Source organism: Brachionichthys hirsutus, chromosome 19, assembly GCF_040956055.1.
Source record: "Brachionichthys hirsutus isolate HB-005 chromosome 19, CSIRO-AGI_Bhir_v1, whole genome shotgun sequence".
Lineage (NCBI taxonomy): Eukaryota > Metazoa > Chordata > Actinopteri > Lophiiformes > Brachionichthyidae > Brachionichthys > Brachionichthys hirsutus.
Window position 1 is genome coordinate 5,897,160 of NC_090915.1, and position 25,449 is coordinate 5,922,608.

Below are 25,449 nucleotides of genomic sequence, written 5' to 3' on the forward strand. Positions count from 1 at the left end.
GACAGGAGTTTCTTTCTGTCGTTCCTGCAAAATGACGTCAGCGGCCGATGAACCTCATCGCCCTCTGTGAAGCAAATGTCTTTTCAAGTGACTGGTGGCTTTTGAAAACCAAGAGAGCCTAAAAAGAACCTCATAAATCACTGGACGCCGTCTTGAAGCTACTGAAGGACTGATTTTTTTTTTTTGAGATGACATAGTTCTCAACTGCAAAATGCCAGTGATCACATATCAAGAAGAAGCCGCAGTCTGAACATGTAAAATATCATTCAGCCGAGAGAGAAACTGGTTGGTTTAAATCATCCTGAATGTAATATTGTTGTTCCTTTCTGGTGCTTTGGTGCTTAACCTGGAACATTTAAATCTAAAAAGAAAAAAAGAAAAAATATTTGCATAAATTATTTTGCCTTTACTACGACCTTCATGCGAGAGGAGGAGTTGAAATATGTTTAAGCCATTTGAAAGACTTTTATGTTTTCTAATTCAAATTTAAAAAATAAATAAAGCTTTGCTTCAGTAATTTAAAATAAATTGAGAAACTATGTAGTTAGACTTGTACTACATTTGATAGGTTCAATTACAACAGCGAGGCTTTTGATGGTGACCTGAATAACAACTGATCAGTGACCACCAGCCCCTTAAAATGACTGAATTGGTGGTAGATTTTTTTCATCAGAATTTTCTCTCAAAAATCAAATTTCGCTGCCGATTGCAATCCTGAATTCAGCTGAAATGTTTTTTCCATTATCTCCCTTTAATGAAACCAAATCAGTGGTAGTGTGCAAAAATATAGAGCTGATTTAACTAGATTAAATAAATCTATAGAATTATTTAATGATCAGAAAGACCACATAGTGCACTTTTAAGCTAATACGACTTCTCAGAGGGATTTAAATTTTGTCACCATAGCAGAAAGCTGAAAAAATGCTACTATAATAGATAAGTGCAGTATTAGGCATGATAATAGTCACAACGTGGAAACTATGTCAGCAGATGAATGACTGGAAATAGACTTACAACTATAAAAAAAATATATCAAATAGCATATTTGAAAAGCAGAATTATAAAAATGCTTCTAAAAGACAGCAGAAATTGGAGTAGTTTCTCGTGCCCAAACAGTTTGTATTGAAGCAGCTGTAAAAACGTCTGAGGAGAATTAGTGATTTTAAGGATGTCCTTCATTCCTTATAATGCTCTGATTTCTCACTCCATCTTTAAAGCCATGGATACTGTTTAACGGAAGATAACCAATGCCTTTTTTCCAATACTTTTATCTCATGTTATATGAATTGTAATAATAAATTATATTGTACATTTTAAGTTGTAAAAAAAAAGGTATTTATGACTTGGTGACTTTGATTGTCTTTTTTCTGAAGAATGTGAAATATTAAAAATATGTATATACTCTGACTTTACTCTCGCTGATCATTTAAACGTCGAGCCAACCTTCTTGAACAAGTGAGAAGAATATTCAATTTAATGAATGGCAAATATTTAAATGTTTCTAAGATGATTTAACCATTTTCCGGAATATTACAGATAATTTTCCATCTTGGATAAATTTTCCTGCCCAGATGGTAACATTGCTAACCGAGCACAATTATTACCAGGCAAGTTGTTCATGAAAATCGAACTGAAAATTTTTATTTAACAGAAACCCCAGCGTATATTTAGAGAAGCTGCTGTTTAACATTGTACTGGGATCTTTTTGAGCTTTGAATATTAACATTTGAGTTAATGTGTTAAATAAATGTATAGACAAAAATCTCCAAAGGCACTTTTAGGGGGAGGGAGGGTGTTAGAGACCTACACTATAAATATATATATATATTAAAGAGTGCTTTAATCCATCCATCCATCCATTTTCTTAACCGTAACCAGGTAGCGGACCGTTCTGGAGGCTTTCCCAGCAGGGCGAGTGATTTAACATATTTTCTAACAAGGAGGTTTGACAAACTTGTCTGCTTCTTCTGGAGCAACCATTCGAGGCAGCAGCATCGCCTGACTGGTTACCAAGCGTGATCATTTTAGTGAGTACTAAAATGAGTACTAAAACGGTTAAAGAATGATCGATCGTCAATGAACAAAATATATAAATGTGTTTTTGCCACTTTTTCTGTCACTGTTATTTTGCGTTTTATCTCTTCAGTATTATTCATAATAAAGAGGAGCAGCCTTCGTTGTCCGTTCGAGACACTCCGAAGCACCGATGCTGTTTGCAGTCTCATTAAACGGTAGGTCTTCTCATTTTGCATGAATATTCACCCAAGTTGGCTTCGTTCTAAAAGCACGTGTGTGGCCATGTGCTTTTCATGTAATTACCCCATCCCTGAAGACTCTTTTTATTTGTTCAGATCGCACACATTTCATCGGATCAGTAACATCATTAATTAACTTGTGATGATGAAGTGTTTGTCCCTACTGACCGGCCAGATCCCACAGTTTCCCCATTTTCATTCTCTCTGTGGAAGGCTTCAAGCCACAGACATTCTTATGCTGTTCTTTGGTCTTCAGGAAGTAAAGAAATCGTAAATATGTTGTATTGCTATCTTTATTTGTCTGTGCGTCATGCAAAGGAGCAGATTTCTGGCAAATGTCTGACTTGTGTTTCATATCTACACATTTAAGCCTTTGGCAGATCATTCCAAACTTCCACATTAAACCTTTTCTTTAATGTATTTAACACCAACTGCAATCAAGATTTTCTCATGTAATTTAACAATGAATGAATTTCATGAGATTGGTATGTAGTTTGAGCAACATTTCTTTCAGACAGGTCTAATATTAACTAAAATGCACTAACATGAATTAAGCTGAGTCTCAGGGATCCGGATAGGAGCTCGTACGTTTCAATCAACAAAAGAAGTCTTAAGATGAGTTTTAAAGTTTTGATAAAGAAATAGAATTCTGTAGTAGGATGGATGGATGGATAGTCCAGAACCTGAGACAGATCTTAAAAGGCTGTGTTTAACGTGTGATCTTACGTGATTGCTGCTCCTGTCAGTCACGGCACACTTTTTCCTTTTGCACACTCACTATTAGTAGTGGTGACTTTTCAAGGCAGTAAATCACTCCTCACTCTCGTGCTGGATACTGACCAATCGATTGTTGTCAGGTGTCTTCTGAGGTTTGCCCAGAACCATTCCTTGGTTTGACAATGTCATACCAGACGTAGGAGAGATGGATCCACAGCAAGGAAACATCACAGCAAGTAGTCGTTATCGGTTTGTCCGCTCAGACGTCTGGTTGAGGGTTCTGATCCAGAGACCTCAGAGAAAAGGTTGTCCTCGTGACATTCAGAGGCAGAACGATTCGACATTTCTCTCCATGTCTGCTTTGCTCTAACCTTTAGAAAGTGTTTGGACCGAGTCGTTGCCTCAGGCTTCCCTACCTAACGGAGGGTCTCTTCTGAAACCGATCTGTGCGCGCTCGGATCCATTCTTTTTTATACACGACCGTTCAAACGTTTGGGGTCACTCAGGTCAGTCCCATAGCTTCTCTAAGCAGCTGAACTGTTTTCAGCTGTGCTAACATGATTGCACAAGGGTTTCCTAATCATCCATTAGCCTTTTGATGCAATGAGCAAACACATTGTACCATTAGAACATTGGAGAGATGGTTGCTGGAAACGGGCCTCGATACGGCTACGGTATGTAGAGATTGCACCAAAAACCAGATATTTGCAGCTAGAATAGTCTTTTTTTCAATTTTTTTCTACCACATTAGAGATAGAGTGTATTTCCGATTAGTTTAAAGTTATCTTCATTGAAAAACAGTGCATTTCTTTATAAAATAAGGGTATTTCTAAGTGACCCCAAACCTTTGAATGGTATATATATGTTATAGTTATAGCTAAACTGTTTCCTTGTGAGGTTTGGCATGTCATTCGGTGCTGCGTCAGCTATTATGTTGACATTGCTCGTGATCAGCTGATGTCTTTAGTGGTAATTAAAATGATAAACTCTTGAAATGAGGGTCAGAGCTAAACAGCTTCCATTTAATCGAATACAGCGCAATGCCGGTGTTTCCCAGGTTTGACCCAATTTACCATATTATTCAGATGAAAAATATTGACACTGACTTGGAAAGGGGAAAATCACACACTGAACTAACAAGCAACTATCCCGACATGAATTACTCCAATTTATACCACGAGCTTCGCGTGGCTATGCCTTCGCTGTATGTGAGCTGCTGGGAAGTCTTTTCCTTTTCCATCTCCCTCAACAAACTACTCCTTGAAGCTGAGATCCAGTTTCTTTCCAGTCACGCGACATTAACTGCACTTTAAAAATCAGTAGCTCGATTTTCTTTCTCACAAATTATGACATTGACTTTATTGGCGTGCGGGGAAACGCCACCACATTGGATGCCAAGGTATCGATGAAGAGTTAAAGAGTGCGTTCCTCTTCAGGGCCACCTGGGCTCTTTGTTTACTCCGTAAATGCTCACAATAAATAGTTTGAACCTCTGGAAAAATTACAAAATACATTATATAAAGCAGATTTAAAAAGGACACAAGAACCATCAAATAACTGATCCGTAGTCTTCAAACTTATGTTCACTTTAACCAGTGTTTTATTTCTACACAATAAATGACAGCAAAATGAACATGACACTCATCTTTATGACTCTTCCTTATGAAAATATAGTACACATCAGACATGTTTTGCCATGTACTAGAGCACCAAAAAATATATATAATTGCAGCTGTGAAAACAGAGAGAAACATTAGCCGACACATAATAGTCCAATCTGTTGCATGTATATGTGCCTGGAAAAAAGTGCATACTGTATAAACACCAAAGAGAGAGGAGGCCATCAGAAGGGCTGGAGGGACAACTGGGTCTGATGGCTGCCTTTACAGTGTTGGTGAGATTCTCAGCAAAAAAAACAGACGCATTGGGGGTAAGACTCAACAATGTAGGAGACTGAGTGAGGAGAGATCGGGAGCCGTCAACTCGGGCAAATGTTGAAATCAGCTTCTTGATGTTTAACAAAGATCGGTCAAGCTTGACAATGAGGAGCAATTTTAAAAAAAAGTAATAGAAAGGACCATTATGATCTTTATCTGGACAGCAAATAAATATGACTCGATGGATAAACTCATGGTTTAGACGACTGAAGACAGTGCTTGTACTGAGCCATTATGCTAAACCAAAAATATGCTGACAGCGAGTGGCGTGGTAAAGCATCACAGTTCTTTTTTTTTGTCTTTTGTCTTTTTTTTTGTCTTGCAGGTGATACTTTGACACAATGCACAACATTATTCACGGTTCATTTTTGTATAATATTTAGGATAAAAAGCAATCCAAGAGCTACTCCCAAACAGTTAGTACGTAGTTTGCAAATACAATCATCATATAATATTACTATTTACATCTTAAAATATATTTGTTGAGTAATCGAGTACGAAACATTGCAGTAATACCACTAGATACCCATATAATATGTAAATACACTTTTTTTTTGTACTTCCCACTTAGAAAAAAAATGACAATTCACCTTTTTTTAATTTATTGAGGGATTAGGAGACAGACATAAGTGGACCATTCTATAATCAGAGACCTGTGAGAGGTACTTCATGTGTTACAATACACAAAGAAAATGTCTTATAATAAGATGGCACATCAGTATTTTTTTCCACAATATTCTGAGCAAAAATACGAGGGCTTCAGTCACTCTTTCTTACGCTCCCCCATTGCTTTGTAATGAGTTCGACACTACAAAGTCTCTGCCATTTTTAGACAAAGCGACACAACAACCAGGTGTTAAATTAGAAACAAAGGACAGACTGTTGGAGGAAAATGTGGAGAGGTATCAAAGCCTGTCAAAAACAGCCGCCGCTATCAAATCACGCTATGCGATGAGCATGGGCTCTGGGTGAGGAGAATTGTCTTTCTTCAGCCTAACTTCAAAAGGCTCCGTAAGCTGGCCAAGCACGCGCTCTCATTTTCGCCGGACCAGCTTGACCCTGGCAGCCCTACGCAGGCATACCTGACAGTGACAGATGAGGCAGTGTGTCGGGGAGGTGGAGGTAGGAGGTGTGGTGGTGTGTGTGTGCGGGGGGTGGAGTCCCAGAGAGGGATGGCTGCCACCCTGAGGAGAAACTCTGACTCACTGAACTCAGCTTGCTGCCAGTCAGTGGAACCCGGGGGCAGCCTCTGCAAGCACGCATTTTCACACCTGGACAAATAGCGCGGCCGGCCAGGAAAAGCAGCCCACCCATCCCGACCTCTCTCGCTGCCCACCTTCTTCTTTTCCACCATCCAAGAACACTCTACCTGGGGCACCATCGGCTACCTCCTGACCTCCAGTCCTTCATTTTCCTTCATTTTTGAACCCTCATGCTGCCACTTGCCCATTTTCTCCTGCCCTCAGCTGGCTGTGTACATACATTCCATTTTCCTTTCACTCTCCTACACAAAATATGATTTGCTATTTACGGATATAAGGACTTGACCATTATATACTTGGTTCTATTTTCACAATTCCTTGTACATATGGCTAAATGTGTGCATTAAAAAAGTAAGAAAAACATCTTTACATTCTGGTAAGGAAATGATGCACTGCACTCTGAACATGGGGTGAATCTGTCCGTCTCCTCTCAATGACCAATGAGACAGGTTCTAGTGAGTTGTGGGTTCCGTGTGTGGGTTCCGTGTGACGGCGCTGAACATAAACAGAGTGTGATGACAATAGACAGATTGACAGTTTTGACTCACAACTGATAATGGGTTTGTTTATAAGAACAATGTAAAAAATAACTTACATGGACATTAAATATAACTTAAAAAAAAGTATAACACTCTCAATAAATAGTTCTAGTATTTACACATCGTTATGAGACGCAAACATGTCTTTAAAATACCAAAAAATAAAACATACAGAAGCAGCAAACATTACAGGCATGAGGTACAGCAAAGGATCCTGTGATGACTACAGTAGCGAGGCGACGTCCTCATCCGATGCGTAATCATATACTTTCTTCCTTGAATATCTTACTTATGGCTTATGGGCACCGGCTCCAATATTAATCAACACATCCTGTAGCCCTTCGGAAGGACCTGTTCTTTCGGTATCAAGACACTGGCTGATGTTATTAATTGTTGAGGAGGATATTTATAAGATGCACATAGTTTAGGGAGGAATAACAGAATTCTGTCCATTTACAGATGTTGGGAAAACATCCGACGACGGACATCGGATTCTCCCTTTAAATGGCCGATAGTGGATCAGTAATTTCCCAAAAGGTACAGTTGCGTTTAAAGCACCGCTAAGAGTAGTGCTGATTTCATGTACCATTTAATAACACATTATAATAATAATAATAATAATGTGTTTCTCCTCTTTTTTTTTTCCATATGAACTGTTACATTTGAACAAGTGTCATTATTCATGAACTTGAATGATTGGAAGTCCTTCAATTGAAGCCTAGTTTTGGACCATATTTTCAAATGCTTTGCTTGTAAGTGTCTAACGGAGAAACTCGGGTTTTAACTGGTAGCATCGAGGAGGAACAGCGGCACTGGCACTGACATGCTGCCTTTGTTAACCCTTTGCTCACTCTGGTCTGTTTCTTCTTCCGTGCGAACATGAATAAGTCCTCATCTCCATGGAGGTCGAGCTGGCGCTGGACTGCATGTCCCACAGAGGGTTGACAGTACTTGAGACGTGTCACGTTCCCCAATGAGCAATCAGTTCCTGCTCTGATAATAACAATCTTAGCTTGAAAGAGGTCAAAAGAAGCACTTTAAAGGGATGCACTACCAAAATGTTACATAACAGCCTGCTAGGCAATCGATGATTGACAGCTCGATTATAGGACCTATTTTAATGGTAGATGTCTCCGATAGTCATTTACACACCAAAACATGGGAAAATATGTTGAAAAAATGCAAAATCTCTCTTTAAAATGTTTCCTTCCCCTTCGACGTTTCTTGGTTTCTCTACCAAATTAAAAGCATCTAACATAAGATGTTTTTGTGTTTGTTTTTTTGGGGGGGGTTGGATGATGAACTGACGTGCTGTAATGTTCGAGGTGACATTACAGCCCTACACTACTGGTAATATTGAATGCAATATGATCAGATACAAATTATGAATGATGGGAAAGCTAAGAGCAACACAAGGAATATCATACAGTTTGTTTCAGATCATCATTCTGACAATAGCAGCTTCTAAACATTTTTGAAAGTTATAATTTTTCTTTTTACATGGAAAATAAAAAGTGCAGTAACTGAGGTCAATAATACAAACACTGATTAAATATGTTTTGTGTAAAAAATGTTATACATAAAAATGAAAAAAAAAAAAAATTGCGCTTCTTCTCACCAAAAACAGAGAAATATTTACATATTTTTGTGTGTTTTTTGGTGGAAAATAATACCTTCTCTCTTTTATCTGTATTTTGTAGTACTGTTTAAGTTGGTTTTGAAACTAGTCTTACATTCCCATCTACGTATCTTGCGTTGTTCAACGATTTAGCAGCCTCATATGAATTTGACGGACCGTGCCATTCACCCCAGTGAGATGAAAAGGCATAACCATGCTATGCATGCATAACTATAGTTGAAGCCGAATAAGAGCAGCAAACTTTGGAGCAATATGCCAAGCAGCCTTCATCATCAAATGTGTGCACTTGAAAAACTAGTGTGCATGCATCTGGAATGAGGAACAAATCACAGAGCTAATGTAGCAGCCATAGAATCTGAGTAGGTTAATATGTATGGGTGGACGCCCAAATTCACAATACTGAAAAGCGCGGATCAGGATGGCCGATGCACTTTTTTACTGCAGAGGCAAATGCTTAAATGATCGACTCCAGACTCAGCAGAGAATCTCAGGGATCGAATTGTGTTGGCATGTACATCCAAACGTCCAACACTACTCAGCAGGGAGAGGATGAGATATATGTATGTATGCATCCATTATGAGTGTATGTGCGTGTGTGTGAGATCTGGTGTCCTTGTAGCTCTCTGGCCTATTTCCATCCCTTTATTTTTGTTCTCTTCTGGGCCTGTGATATGCAGAATTGTACGTCCAAAATAAAAACAGTGAGGAGTGTTGACTGCATTCTGAACACGTCTAGAATCATTTTACTTTCAGTTTGAATTTGTGCTTGAGACGATGGTCATCAAGCACCATGAGGGAGGACTCAAAACTGAAAGTGAAATCACCCTAACCAAAGGTGAGTTGAATGAGAATCACAAGTGACGCTTCAGTTATGCACTCTGGGTTGTGTGTTTGGGAATCGCGTTTTGTTTTTTTGTGTTGAATCTGTGTCTTGAGACGTAACAATATCGCTGTCTCATTGTCCACCAACCAAGGATGGACCTCTGTGGCCTCTGATGAGCCGATGAAGAAGACACACTTCACTGAAACAGAATATCTGACCAGATTGAAACCAGAGATGATGTTAGCATGAGCTGTTAGCCCCTCTAGAAAAAAAAAGAGGTGTTTAACATGCTTTCAGAGTTTCTCATTTCATATTTTGAAAATTTGTATTGAACATTTGTATTTGATTTGAAAAACACAGAGCCACCATAAACACAATCCCCCCCCCCCACACATTTTGGATTTACCTTTGGTTCAAATACGGAGCAAAGTCACTAAAATAGACACAGAAGCCATCACAAAACTAAACAAAAGGCATGCTACCTACGTTTGTTTATGTTTCGCTTTTTTTGTTTACTTGTTTGTTTGTTTTTTGTTCCCCCCCCCATTTTTTTTATGTAATCCCCCCCCTTGCTATATGTCTTCTTAGTGATGTTAATGTATGGTTACTTTCCTTTCTGTAGAGAATGCATTTTTCTGTGGGGTGTCATGAATCCCAGCCTCGAGTTGGAATCTTCCCGGGATGAGGAGACAGAAGCCTCCCAGCTGGTTTGTGGTTGCAGTATGGATGGAGAGGTATGCCTGTTAAGCAGCATGTGCAGGAAACCAGAGGCCGAGAGGAGGGTGAAGTAGAGGGGCGGGGGTGGGGTGGGCTGCCTTGGCCGCTTTAGCTGTGTTGTTTTGAAGCAAGGGTCCCGGAATGATGAGCAGAGGTCACTGCTCAGATCACCCTAGGGAATGGACGTGTTCATCCTTTCTGTTCTCTATAGCATGGGGATCTCGACAGGAGCACTCGTCCCGCGGGTCACAGGACATGGGGAACGGAGTCACCTAGGAGGGAGAGAAAAATATTTAACTTAAAAAGCATCACGACCTCTGCTACCAGAGAGCTCAGATTTGGGAGGCATACCTTCAGTATTCAAATGTCGTTGTAGTGCCCCCCCCCCCCCCCTTGCACCAAGTTAAAAACAAAGAAAAACAACTGATTTAAAAAAATAAAAATAATACTCATCTTAATTTTAATTTCAAATTTGGAATGTCTGTAACTGAATAATCATGATAAATGTTTAAAATAAATAGGGACCTCGTGAGTAGTATTACACCACCAGCCACATTAGAACTGGTTCTAGTTGCTCTATTTTTCTATTCTGGTTCTTCGAAGAACAACTAAAAAGTTCTTCACGGGTGTTGCAAAATGAGTTTGGCAAAAATAACTTCTGTTCAAAACTTTGAAAAAAATTTCAGGAATATATATATATTTTTTAATCGTGCAAATTTTTTAATCGTGCAAATTTCAAACAGATTTGAAATGAAATCAGACTGGTTCTCATTAGATCCCATTTCAATGAGTACAAACTCTGAGTAAAATATATCACCCATTAGCTAACACAAACAGAGATTTCATATCCTGTTGTCATGTATGATTTTTATTCAATTTTTATTTCTATTCGATTACTTTAAGAAATAAAGAGAGAGATTACTTTAAGACCCAAAGTTATTTCCCAATCTCAGATTGTAGGAGAAATTCCCCTCTTAATTAATCTGACGGTCTGACGTCAAAGTGTTTTCCACTGGATACTGTTGACACCAGCTGCGTCTCTCCTGCCTCAGCTGTGTGGGACAAACAAAATGTTTCCCTTCTCCAGAACAAATAAAGAACACATGTGGGCCAAGTCATGGAAGGCGTGCCACATACTGAGGCTGTGTCGGTGTTTATGACCTGGTGGATTATCAGATCAGTCTGCTGGGGGGGGGGGGGGGGGGGGGGGGCAGCAGCCATTGTCACTCTGTTGTTAGGGCTGAGCGGTATCACCTCGTCTGCACAATGGATTGCTTTATACAACATGGATTTAATAGATCGACCACTATATCCCAACACGGATAAGACGCAGACGCCAGTGACAAATATTCCATTATTTGAAGATGGAATAGTTGCTGTATAACTCCTCAGACCTCTACTGTAATACCATCAAGGGCTAGTTCCATCGATGCCACATGTAGTTGAGAAAAATCAGACCGAAATTGTCACATTTTTAAACTCACTTCCAGAGAAGAATTGGAAGCATTCACCCATATTCATCTGGTTATGCTAAGAGTGAAAGGATTTCTCTTCGTTTTCTGAAAGTCTGATGACAGAGACAATTGTTTTTCATTTTTGTGCAAACTCACCGAAAAGGAACAGAACATTTTAAATGTCAATTTAAAACCTCCCCAAATGCCCCATCGGCCTATGATTCATCGGTCTGTGACAACAAAAACAATCTGGACACTGTGACAGAAGAACTTCAGATAAGAAAAGTCTTTCATGAATTGAAAATAATGAGAGAAAGAAACCCTCAACCCTCCAATGAAAAAGATCTTCAGCAGGTCTGTGAGATGATACAGGGGAACACGGTATAGTCACCGAAGAGCTTCTTAGAAATGATGTATAAGTGTATAAGAAATTATGTTTGTGTGTGTGTGTGTGTGGGGTCCTAATGTGAGGCCCAGATGGGTCGTGTTCGGACTCCTCTGAGAAAACGAGATCTACGTGTGACGACTTTACAAGCCCAGGCCAGACACACTTCAGAAACAGCTGTCATCTCTATAAGCAGCGTGTCGTCTAACAATGTAATTACACCAACGCTGCGTTTCACAACGTCACCTTGTCTCTTCCTGACTTCACCTCACTTTATTACTCCTTCCTCAGAGAGCGCACGGCCCCATTTCCCGTCGCCACCTCACTTCCTTCCCAAGGACATTTCTGTTTCTCTCTCTATCTAGAAAATGATGGTGGGTGGTAGATTTGACACGGTTTCCTGTGACCTTGACCCCGGGGAGGGGGGGGGGGGCGGCTCGGAAAGTTGCCACATCTGGCCCTGACTTGAGGTTTTTGCATGGTGTGTGGGAAATGGAACTGGATGGCCTTGTGAGCCTGGGGGGGCCCTCATGCTGCCCCTTGTCCCGGGGCAGGATATAAGGCAGGGGGGGAGGACATTCGCTATCTATGACAGAATTGCAGATGATTGTCGGAGCCTCAAACATCTATCACAGGTTTCCTCTCATTCCTGTCTGTGAAGTAAACATGTGTCGGCCTGGGCTTAAAGGGAATGGGGGGGCAAGGGTCTGGAAAACGGGAAGCTGATCTAAGAATCCGTGGCTGATGGTATAGACTGTGGGGGTTTTCCACAGGGGTAAAGGGAAAAGACTTTGTCACGACAGTTAAAAAAACAACTGTCAAAATAGGGTCGGCGTTTAGAGAGAAGTTTGCTATAGATGCAAAGCAAGGCTGTTAAACAGTAATGATAATAATAAATAATAATTTAGCGCATCAGAGATATAGAGAGAAGAGGAGCCGCAGAAGTTTCAGAGTCGTCTACAAGCAAAAAGAAAATCACAGTAAGATCAACAACTCCTAAACACGGCGGGGAATGCGAATCTCACCCCTTCCCTGGTGTGTTACGACCTCAGCCCTGCTGCATAGAAAACCCCTGCTCATCACTCCCAATTATCCTTCCTCCCCTCCCCTCCCCTCCCGCTACGATGCCTTTTGGAACCTATTGCAATCATGCATTTCAGTAGCTTGACAAAAGGAGAGAGAGAAAGAACGAAAGCAAGCAGCACTCAGATGCCACAATCAAGAAATTGCCCACTGTTTGTAGAGGCGCCTGCACTTATGTTTGCCTCAGCCCTGGCAGACCCTCAGCGACGGGGGGGGGGGAGTTACTTTAACTGCCCCGAGACATTTAAGAAATAAAGAGCTGTTGATAGCATGTACGTTTGGCAACCAGTTACGTGGGTCTTTAAGGTTTGTGTTTGTGTGTGTGTGTGGGGGGGGAGGACCTATTATTCACCATGAATAAATAAACTACTGTGTGTTTACATTTGTTTATCTGTAAGAGATAATAACAAAAACAAAACAACAACAAAAAACCCAGAGAGAATTAATTTTATTTTAAAAAGATTTAAATCTATGAGGATCACCGACAGAGATGATGGGAGGGGGGTGGGGGTGGGGGGTGTATCACGGATCATTAGCCGAGACACAAACATCGTCTGTGACACATTGAGCCAGACTGAGAACTGTAGATGGAGGCCGAGGGCTGTTAGCACTAAGCAGAAAGAAAAACCTACAGGCACCGTGTTAAAGCAGCCAAATTGTGCAACTGTAGCCGGTACCCTCTGCATGCTGCTTCCAGCATCCAAAAAAAAAGGAATTCCTTCCAAGTGTGTGGGGGCATACAAAAAGGGTGTTGCACAGGCTACCCTCAAAAAAAGGCATAGTCCTCCATGCCCTTGCCTCCTCTCCTCCCTGCCTCTCCAAATCCAGCCAACAGCTTGCAACTATTAAGGGGAGATCCTGCGGTGACCTTACGTGCAGCCAGTCCTTGCACCTTCAAAGCTCCTGGGGTGGAATAATACACAGCAAGTCATCCAGAACTCCTTAACACACAATCCAAAATAAAAGACTACAGAAGCATATGCTGGGAAGGGAAGTGAAAGCAGCTGCGTTGCATCGCTTTTCAGTGTCCCCACTCTGTTTTGCTTTTTCAGCTCGATGGATGTCTTTGTTGACAAAATTGATAGAAGAAGCAGATGAAAAAACAAAATCTTTAGAATAATAAAAATATTTTTTATATAATTGTTCCAAATATTCAGTTAATTTATTTTGAAACAAGCAGTTGTGCCTTTTGATGGAGGGGTATATAATTATGCCACTGCTGTGAAGAAGTCACTTAAGCATCTTGGCTCTCTCAAAGAACTGCAAACCTTATAATGAGATAACAATTGTTTAAAAGTGACAAACAAGTGAGCCAGATGTTTGTTTGCTTGTTTGTTTGTTTGGTTTTCCTTTTGGATTCTTTGAAGGGCCAAAAGGGACAGCACATGACTGGATCATGAGTGAAGATGAAACAGCTAAAAATCTCATTTTTCTTCACCCGCTGCCTCACCTAATCACCAAATGAGGGACACAGCAGAAGTAAAAGGTTTCGGCAGAGGAACAAAGAAGAAGTGTGCGTGTGTGTTTAGTTGTTTGAAAGGGTTCATATCAATATTCAGATGGGCAGTGTCACAACACATTTAGGACAACACAACATTACCACTGAGTCAGACCTCTTGTACAGAACAACTCATGCCTGGTGTGAGTGTGTGTGTGTGTGTCAGCAGGATCACGCAAAAACTGTGAAACATTTCCATGAAAGTTGGAACGCAGTATTTTGTGGTTTGCCATAATGGCAAAAGTCATCAATACAAATTGAGAAAATAGTGTTTAAATAGTCATTAATCTTGGGCACCAAAACACCAAGTATATATGTGGAAGTAGATTAGTGGACCTTTGTCATTGGTTAATTACTATTATTGACATGTTTTAAGATAACCAAGCAAATTCTGGAGGTGTGTCTAAACTATCTCTATTAACTAGGCTCAAGTAATGTTTAAGTGCACCTTTGAAATGACTGAACTTAATATTTGCACCTTGAATCTTTTTATTGCTTGAGCAGATCTACTGAGTACAGAGAAAGTGTGCAGTATAATATTTGTCTACGCATAAATAAATAAACGGTGGGGTAATTCATCATTGGCATCAATTGACCTCCACTGTGATGCAGACAAAAGAATCTGTAACAACAACAAAAAGTATATTTAGGAGCCATTAAACAAGTTGGGACAAGGTCCTCTATTGTGGTCGGAGAAGAACGTACATTTCTTCTAAAGAGGAAAAACATGGCCCGCCTCAGTCGCCAGGCTCGCATGTTAATCAGCAGTTCAGAGGAGGCAGAGCGCGATAGAGACTTCGTCAGACTCCTTTTGCCAGAAATAGTGACGATTCATTTTTTTTTTTTTTTGACATTTTTTATGCAGCTCTGTCCTCTTTCTGCAGTCAGCAGAGATTCATTTTGGGGAAAATCAGAATCCAGCGCAAAACAGTCTGTTTCTGTTTTGACTGAGCCAATCACATATGATACTAAGCTTTGCTCAAGACAAATAAGCTGCCAGATCTAAATGCCTAACTAAGCACTAGCACCAAATTGATAACAAATTCACAGGAGTGTTATGCAAATTAGGTATTTTTAAATTAAACATATCATTAAACAATGCAAGTAAATATCAAATGTCTGACTTCACTCATATATCAGCTTCATTCTGTACTGTTTCCTTTTTGTTCCTTACCAACAATAACCTGTTTGGCCTCCGGCAGCCATTAAATCGCTTCATCAAATGTGTTTCATGCAAGTCAGTAACAATAAGGTAATTCAATCCTCCATTTGCATTTAGTTATTCTTTCTGAAAAGTGGTAGCACCTGCTTTGCGATGAATTAAACAATAAATTTGATACTCACTTGATACTCAAATATGCGATTTCAGTTGAAATGACCCAAATTCTGGCTAAATCCCTGGACTGGATTCGGGCCAGAATATGCAGGATGTACCGAGTACCAGCGGGTACTCGAGTCGCCCTTTGCGGTTACACTTGATTTAGGGCCAACTAGAATCACTTTTAGTTATTGCTTTCTGAAGTCAAAAGTATGTCATTGTCGATTTTAAGGTCTTGTTAATGGGGAGAGCATAACTCTTTGGTTTTATATCCAAAATGCTCTTTCTTGTCTTGCATGGCTGGAGGGGGCGCATCGGTGTCTGATTAGCAACGGCTAGCGTGGTGCAAGAATTACACTGCACAGTGGGGAGTGAGAGACGCAAGTGGCTTTTGCAGGTACTTGTATAAGCTTTACATGCAAGTTAGCAGAGTCAGCAGTGTGCTTTCTCTGATGTTTGTCTGTCTGTCTGTCAACCCCCAGCGCAGGACAAGAGTGAATGTTTGGAAGTTAGATAAGATGGCCTTAATTCTGCATCTGTGACTGTTTTCTTGGGTAGCAGGATCTGAACTCGAGCCTCCGACTAGCATGCAGTCTGACTTCATCTCTTTTTGCTGAGGTGCGAGGTTTATTCTGAGGTGTGGTACCAACATGCTACTAACCTTCTTGGTTTTGACAGTGGATTGGCAGCAGTCTCCTCCATCGTAGTTACAGAAGGCGCGATTGTTGACTGCGTCACAGTAGTTGTCTCCCTTGAACGGCTGCACCAGAGAGACAGCGTGTCAGTGCCAAGACGCAATGAGAAACGTCTCTGCTTTAAAGTGGGTGATAATGGCTGAACACTGAAGAAGTTATAGTGCCGTTGTCCTTTCCAGTGTTTCAAGGACCTTTAGAGGACTCGACATAAATTGTCGGATGATTCAGAAACGTATTATTTAATCATTTTTTAAGTTCTTGGTGGACACGATCCATGAATCAAACCAAGGGCATCACTTCCATTGCAAAAAACATTCCAGCAGAAACCCTCTGCGTTTAACCAATCAAATCATCCGCTTGGCCTCATCCGAGTCGGTGCTCATTCCCTTGAAGTGAGGTGGAATTCTCCAATTTTACAGGAGCAGCCAAGTTTAGATTTGATTATTATTATGAAACATTATTCAAAGCAGTAAAAAAAGAAAAATTTAAATCAGCAATGGCAAAACCACATTCATTAATCTGATGCCAGATAGTTTACCTATGTAGCAACTGCACTTCCAGCTGTCTTACAAATGTCACCATGGCTTCCTTCACTAACTGGCATCAGCCAAATGCCAGATACAATATGACTTTCTTTTGAACTTCAACCAACATCTACTAAATGAAATCCAGCAGCAAACTCACAGCCCTGACTGCAAGAATGCTTCGATTTTGTAAATCAAAATATTCTGACAAGCGATTCGGTCTTCATGTGCGATGCAGGATGTACTTGTCAATTCAGCAAAGGTTCGGAGGCAACTAAACCTGAAATCCGTTTGTTTTTAAGCTAATCGTTGTTTTAATGTGAACAAAGAAGATTGTTGTTTGAGTTTCTAATGTGTGTGACTGCGTTCATCCATTGTGAAAGCACAATATAGTGCAATGGCTACTCTCAACTCTGCAAACGTGATACTGGAATAGGATTGACGTCGTTTCTCCGGTGATAGATGAGACTATTACTCCACAAGCACGCACACACCAAAAAAAAAGAAAAAAAGAAATCTAATTCAGGTGAGGCTCTTACCTCACATCCTTTGATGCAGTGGAGCAATTCTGGCTGTGGATACCATTTCAGTCCCATCGTACAGACTATATTCTGAAGGATAAGACAAAAGAGTAATTCATGAAGAGATTCCGGTGTTTTCCATTAGTTTGGGGCACTGTTTGTGCAGCATCTACACATCCCTAACTTTGACTTGCGTCTAAGGCACACACAGACTCACACCAAACATAGGGAAAGACATATAGATGGAGAAAAAGCATCATGTTCTCAAATACATTTACAGAATGCATTCCATCTTTAAATGATACAGAAAGCATTTGGCTCCTCCTGAGCCAAATGTTTTCCCATATATTCATATATATATTCCTGTATATTCAACGTTGGCCTGTGTACTCATATATTATGTGTTGAGAATAGGGGCAGTGGTATATGTTAACTGGAGCCAGCACACAGAGAACGGATTTGCTTACTGGGTATGATCCCAGACTGGAATAATGGTGTCCACGATCAAAAGTGAACTCCACAGCAGAGAGCTGGCTTCAGACGGTCCATTTCTCAGAGCCCCTGTGTCCCAGTAACTCACAACATTGACATGCTTTTCTTTTGTTGCTGCATACTAAGGTATTTTTCATTTCAGCGCTGTCAGCAAATCAATGCGAAATTGACAGTGTTGGAGGTGGAGAGAAAGATCAACATAGCATCTGAATAAAACAGAGCGATGCAGGAGTAATTATACCACAGCTGTACTTCTCTAGTACTTCATCTCTGTGGTGTCTGTGCTGCGTTCAATGGGAGGGCTGCAATGTTACTCCCGCTATAGGGGAAGATTAAGCACATGTTTTTGTCTCAGAGGTGAAACTTTTTGCAGCTTCTCTACTTCTATTCTCTGTATCCCAGGCTCTGTTATGATGATGTCATCCAGAAACTCCACTTCCCACTTTCTCTTTTTTTTCCTTTCTTAGAAAGGCCGTAAATCATAATAATCAATGACCGTAGCCTGGACTCACCCCTCACTACGTACACGATCCTCACCCTCTGAAGCCTCCCCGAGGCGCTGATACCACATAAAAATAGATCCCTATCTCAGACGAGGTTATGTCATGTAAAAAAAAAAAAGACTAATTCCACAGCAAGCCAGACAGGGTAAGTTTGCTGATAAAGGGGGAGGAGGGCACAGAATCATTAGAGACAGGGGGACAGGAAGGAGAGGGAGCGGTGGAGGTAGGGGAGCAGAAGAGATTTCTAAGTGGGTCACACCAAGAACTGAAACACAACTGGTTTAAAGGCAATAAATCAAAATCACTTATTAAGGTGGGAAACATCAACCTCCAACTCAGCAAAGTAGAACTAGAAAGTCTATTTGAGGACGTGGATATTCTTTTGGATACTCGATGCAGCATCTAGAGAGGAGTCTGCATGCTGCGCTGTCTCCTTCCCACGGTGCTCCTACTCTTACTAGTACTGCTAGCCAACATCCTGAGTGATTTCTCCTCCTGATATAATTTCATGACGGCTCATTTCTCTTACATCTCAACCATATGTCCCCGTTCGCCTTAACCTTTGGGTGTTTATTTGAGTGAATCTGTTTCTGCTGCGCGGCTCGGTGGCGCAGCGACCCGTGACCTCACAGCAAGGAGGTCGCGGGTTCGAATCCGACTTGTGGCCTTTCTGTGATGCCTGTGAGTCTGCGTAGGTTCTCTCCGGGTTCTCCGGCTTCCTCCCACCACCAAAAACATGCAGCTTAGGCGGATTGGTGACGCTAAATTGCCCGTAGGTGTGAGTGTGTGTGTGGCTGATTGTTTGTCTCTGTGTTGCCCTGCGATGAACTGGCGTCTTGTCCAGGGCGTACCCCGCCAGCTTGGCCCGCGACCCGATAACGGACAAAGCGGTTAGAAAATGAATTAATTAATGTTAAATTAAAATGCAAATGTATTGAAATAAAATGTGATATACATCACTGTATATCACCACTGTAAAACCCGTCCTTCTTCTCCAGCATCCCATGGTCCAGGTTCCAACACGTCTTTCTCCGCCGCCCCAAGCTTTGTCTCAAATTATCCCCCCCCCCCCCCCCGAGCACAAATCATATATCAATTACACAAATCCATGAAAAACAGATCATTTCATGTCCATGTTGCCGATGTCACCCCCCCACCCCACACAAACCTCCCCGCATCCACCACAAAAAGCTGCTGACTCAGTGCGACTCTGAAACTAAAACAATGGGAGTTTTAGGGGGGAAATAGAGAGAGAAATACAATGCGTTCCTCTACTCAACTGGGGACCTTCTCTTTTTTCTCGACTTGCATAACTTGACGCTATTTAGCAGAATTCTGTCTCAGTCGACCGCTGTGAGGACGTTAAGCTGACACAAACACTTAAATTGGCCCTCATTGACATGAATCAAGATATAAAATTCAACAAATAGCTGTAGTGTAATTGTTTTTACCATGCACATAAAGTACTCTGACATATAAACACTATAGCCCGAAACCCTGCGCGTTGCACCTCACCCGACTAGCGACATAAATGCCCCAAATGACACCATGTGGGTGGCACTCCCCACAGGCACAAGATGCATACTGCTGTGTTTAATGACCTCTCCTTCCATAACCTCTAACCTCAGTATCTTCACGGTTTCAGCACAGCACTTATTATGTACAGGCAACAGCTGTGAGGTAAATCTGAATCAAATGAGGTCGTTAACAAATGAGCGTCGAATTTATTTGAGAAAATTGCAGCGATTACTCACGACTAGCCATTTGATAAGGTCTTAAAACTTGGCCACAGCCAAAAAAGTGGGGCCCCCCGAAGACATCTGCAGTTTTCGTTTTCAATTCAGCTCATTTCTCATGAAGACAAATAAACGGGAAAGTGAAAGCTACAAATGGTGCAATCATTTGCTACTTGTCACTCTAAGACTTAATTTCCAAAGATGCTTTGCATGCTTCTTGTTTCTTTAGGGAAGGCAGTGGAAATGTCACATTGAGGACAGAGGTGCAGAGGGGGGGGGGGGCATGTTTACGCGCTCACAATCAAAAATAGAATCAAATGTTTGAAGGGCTGCCATGCTTCTAAGGCAAATATTTGGATGGCATTTGGCACAAAAGCACAAGCTGGCTTTTTGCTATGTTGGTAATAGAACCGGGATGTTGACACTGTGTGAAATTCCTGACAGGAAAGTTGCGGATCACAGAATCTTTCTGTCAGAGCTGTGAGGTGGATGCAAATACACGCAAACACTCACCTTGACTTTGGACGGGTTCCTCCAGTGCTCCTTAAGGACGCGATCTACTGTCATGTTATTAGGGAGGATCACCACTTCGTTGTTACTCTCCCTGCACATCAGATCACACCCCTCTCCTGCGTGTGTGTGAGTGTGTGTGTGTGTGTGTGCGCGAGAAAGGAAAAAACAAAACCATGAAAGAACAGCATGAACAAACCAAACGTGCATTAGCGGAAAAACACAATATTGTGTGATATTTAAAGTGCTAGGTCACAGAGTTCAGAACAGTTTGAGATTATTACAGTACAAACTAAAACTAAAACTACTAATCCTTTACAATAATGAGTAGCTTTATTATAAAACAGCACATTTGCGCATACGCACCTATGCCGTGTCCTCGCTTGCATGAGTACTGAAGGCTGTAATGGAGGTTCTGTGGTAAGGAACACTGGCCCTTGCTGTGTGGGCACAGGCGGAATGACCCTGTCCAGTTTCCATCCTTCCTACAGCGGATCACGTTGGAGTTTGCGCCCTGAAAATAACACATATATCGACTAAAAAAACAACAACTAGACGCACACATCGACACGCAAACAGCGGCAGGCCAACGACATTGAGATGGCATCCCATTGCAAGGGGGGGGAAATACAATCCAATTGTTATCAGCCGTCCAGCCCACAACGCAGAACAGATTAAAAGGTGTATACATTTCAAAAGTCTGTGGCAGCAGAACTATTCTAGAAATCAATAGCAATCTAATTAGCATGGCATCGAATTGAATAGGTCAAAGAGAGAGAGAAAGAGAGAGAGAGAGAGAGAAAGAGAGAGAGGACCGTTCATTAGCTATTTTGAATATGTTTACTGAAATAAGAACAGAGATGCAGCCGTGGTCGGCAGAGTGGGAAGTGGCCTTCAAATACAAATGCATTTAAAACGATGAGGAACGATTCCCTTTATTAACATATATGCCATGTTGAGCCAAGAAATGAACGACAACAAGGATGCAAAGAAGGGAGAAAAAGAGAGAGCACACACTTTTTATACACGGGACAAAAGGAAGACAAATATACTACTCAAAAACATAAAGGGAACACCTAATCGTCACAATGTGCCTCCATGGCAGATCATACTTCCGTGAAGTCAACCCGTCCAATTAGGAAGCAACGCTGACTGGGATTCAATTCCACCTGCTGTTGTGCAAATGGAACAGCGACAGGTGGAAACGAGAGCCAACCAAGACACCTCCCATAAAGGAGTGGTTCTGAAGGAAGTGGCCACAGATCAGTTATCTTTTCTGGCTGATATTTTGGTCCCTCGTGCATTTTGTCAGCGCTCTCTCCCCTACAGGTAGCGTGAGGCGGTGTCTACAACCTGCAGGAGTTGCAGCTCATCCAGAATGGCCCATCGATGCCAGCTGTGGCAAAAAAGGGTTTGCTGTTCAGAGTATGGAGGAGATCCCAGGAGACGTGGAGGGGATGGTTGAAGGGCAACAACTCAGCAGCAGGACCGCTACCCTCCTCCTTTGTGCAAGGAGGAACAGGAGGAACACTGCCAGAGCCCTGCAAAATGACCTCCAGCAGGCCGCTAATATGCATATTTCTGCTCAAACTGTCAGCAACAGACTCCATGAGGGTGGGACGAGGGGCCCGACGTACGCGAGTGGGGCTTGTGCTTAAACCCCAACACCGTACAGGGTGATCACCAATGTCACTTGGACAGGGTCAACGTTGACCTGTCCTCTTCACGGATGAGAGTAGGCTCACACTGAGCGCATGTAACAGACGTGACAGAGTCTGGAGATGCCATGGAGAACATTCTGCTGCCTGCAACATCCTCCAGCATGACCGGTTTGGGGGTGGGTCAGCCCTCTATGTGCTAGCCAAAGGTACCCTTACTGCCATTAGGTACCGGGATGAGATGCTCAGACCCATTATGAGACCATATGCTGGTGCAGTGGGTCCTGGGTTCCTTCTGATGCGTGACAACGCGAAGCCACGTTCCACTAAGTAATGAATAAAGATTTTCAACTGGAATATTTGACTCTTTGAGATCAAGGACGTTGCTATTTTAGTGTTCCCTTTATTTCTTTTGACCAGTATATATAAAGCAAGAATAGAAAGAGAGGAAAGAGATGGACAGACCTGCTTGCATGGAGCGTGCAGCAGCCTCACCGTATGGGCAGAGCCTCCTGCGGCGGTGATAGCAGCATTACCGGCAGGATCAGAGCAGTTCAGTCTACAGACGCTGTCAAAGCGGAAGCTGTCCGTGCAGCGATAGGAGCCGTGGAAGATGGGAGGTGGAGGATCACAAGTCACCGGCTCACACGCCCCCTCTAGCCAACTCCCATCCTCCGTGCATTGGCGCTTAAATGCACGCCTACGAAGGAAAGGATACACGACCAACATTTAGACTTGTTTTATTGGAAACATTTCTGATGAAGATGGCAGACAATTGTTTATTCCCTTACCTCTTGGGTTTGTTGGTCACATGGTAGCCTGGTTTGCACTTGTATTTACAGAGCGTGCCCACTTTGAGGCCCGTTTCATTGCAGCGCTTGGTCTGCAGAACAGCGTTTGGCACAGGAGGAGGCGCTGGACAGCGGAGCTCACAAAGCGCTTCTGGGAAGGACCACAGACCGTCCTCCAGGCAGGTTAGGGTGTTGTTGGTACCTGCGGGGGCGGGGGAGTCCGGAAGATTAGATCAAAAATAGAGAAGAAAATTAATTTGTGCAAATTGAAGGCAGAAGGGAGCGGCACGGTGGCGTAGTGGGTAGAGCTGTCTCCTCGCAGCAAGAAGGTACCAGGTTCAAATCCTATCTGTGTAGAGTTTGTGTTCCCGGGTGTCCTTCCACCTCCAACACTGGATGAAAGCAGCATTAATCTTTAACGTAGAAACTAAAAGGGCTCTGACTTTCACATATTCTGTGTGTGTTTACAATTTATTATCAAATAACCTTTTCCTTAATCCTGCTGATAATGAGACAAACCAGACTGTGGCAGCAGCTGATGCCAACTTCTTCATGGCTGTAATCGGTCAGGATGCAAATGTGCAAAACCATATAATTCCTGAAACCTGAAAGCATGTATGTGAGTATATGCATGTATATGCCATTCTACACCTCACCTACAAGCTGGGCGGGCTCTCGACACTGAAAAGTGCTCTTCTTGCCATAGGTGGTTCCCTCGGGGAAGTCGAAATGAGCAGGATGAACATGGTATTTGTCTGGCAGGCCACAGTCCACAGGCTCACATGACACCTGCTTGTTCCACTTTCCATTTGCGCAGGTTATGGTCACTGAAGAGTCTGACTGGAAAACATGCCAAGACATCGAGTCAGTCCCAGGTAGAAACCGACGCATTGATTACAGGCTTATTACGACGTCATCATTATGCAAATATGCATTGATAAACATGCATGAGAAAGAACTACAGGAGGGACTGTGCATTTCCTTATTTATTATAATGGTATCAATGCATAAACAGATGGCTGATTCTACATGAAGAACCTTGCGCTCTGCTGCACAGCTTTTTATTTGACCGAACTCCACTTTACAATTGCCTAAGAGAAAAAAACATCAACCATATTTTCCAGTTCTCAAAAATCAAGGGAGACTGCTTCACATTTTCAAGCCTACACATTGCATCCTGTGTGATTTGGCCCTTACATGTTATTGGAATGTGGAAGGAAACTGGAGAACCCAGAGGAAATCCACACATGGGGAGAACATGAAAAAAAAATCCACAAGAAACAGACGAGAGCCAGGAATAAAACCCAACGGTGGCAACAACGTCACACTTGTACGACAAACAAAGACGGGCTCGAGTCCTGCAGGGATGATGTTAGATCCGGCATCATAGACCAAAATCCCTTCGGTGCTCATCATGCAGCTAAAGAGTAAAGCGCCTGATGAGAAATAGCCATTTAGGATACTGCTGAAGGAGCAGTGTCCGAGCAAAGCCCTGCCACATGTCTTGCATTAATTGTGCATGTGTCTGAGTGTGTGTGTGTGGTGGGGTGAACTCATGTTTATACATCCTGTACACACATCAGTGTGATCAATGTGTAATCATTCCTGATCAAGAATGATGAGAAGAATATGCAGGGAATATATCATTAAGGACTCCGCGTTTGATACGAGTTCCTGGAAACAGCGACGGCAATGAGAGCGTTTCCAAAACATTACATATCAAAATGGCAAATATCTTCTTCCTCAATTGCTCTGATTCCTGTAAATTATTTGACTTGTGAGATTTTTCTTTTTTTTCAAAGATGAGACCCCCCCCCCCCAAAAAAATAAAGCACAGCATCATCCAAACATCAACTGTTTTCTTCCTCACCCATTAAATCACACCCCATGTCAGGCAGCAAGAATGCTTAAATCGCTCGTGATGCCAAGAAATCTCACAACAATGTTGTGAGAGTTCAATCATTTTGACTCGTCCTTCTCATAACAAATAAGGGAAACCTGCGTTTTATCATGGGTTACATTCTGCCCTTGTTTTTGTTCACTTTAATTAAACACTTCTTTTCAAAGAGCAGCCAGACACGAAGGCCACACAAGCTGGACTCAGTTAACATTACAAATCTATTGCTTCATAACTTTCTCCCCTTTTCCCATGTCCTTCTATCGTTCATCTTGTTCCCATTATATGATACTGCGTAACAGTATCAGTTTCCCTCCAAATAAATAAAGCTCCTTTCATATTTGGATATCCAGAAAAGTGACATATGCATCACATGTGAGTGCATGTTGGAAAATAGCCGGTCTCCTGTAGAACTCTGATGGAAGGTTGTGAAATGAAAACGTAAAGAAAGTAATGGAAGGAGACAAGATTGTTCTTCACACTGCTTTTTTTTTT

General features: G+C 41.9%; 1 protein-coding gene across 1 annotated transcript in view; it reads right to left on the reverse strand.

Annotated features, from left to right (window-relative positions):
* Positions 1-10,056: 10,056 nt before the first annotated feature.
* pappaa (pregnancy-associated plasma protein A, pappalysin 1a) overlaps positions 10,057-25,449 on the reverse strand; it is a 59,188-nt gene continuing 43,795 nt past the window's right edge. Inside the window, exons 15-22 of the mRNA XM_068752877.1 lie at positions 23,714-23,897; positions 23,058-23,259; positions 22,762-22,966; positions 20,975-21,122; positions 20,612-20,727; positions 17,386-17,457; positions 16,289-16,387; positions 10,057-10,161 (exon numbers count right to left, since the gene is read on the reverse strand). Coding sequence (XP_068608978.1) covers positions 10,057-10,161; positions 16,289-16,387; positions 17,386-17,457; positions 20,612-20,727; positions 20,975-21,122; positions 22,762-22,966; positions 23,058-23,259; positions 23,714-23,897 — 1,131 coding nt within the window. The remainder of the gene's footprint in view (positions 10,162-16,288; positions 16,388-17,385; positions 17,458-20,611; positions 20,728-20,974; positions 21,123-22,761; positions 22,967-23,057; positions 23,260-23,713; positions 23,898-25,449) is intronic.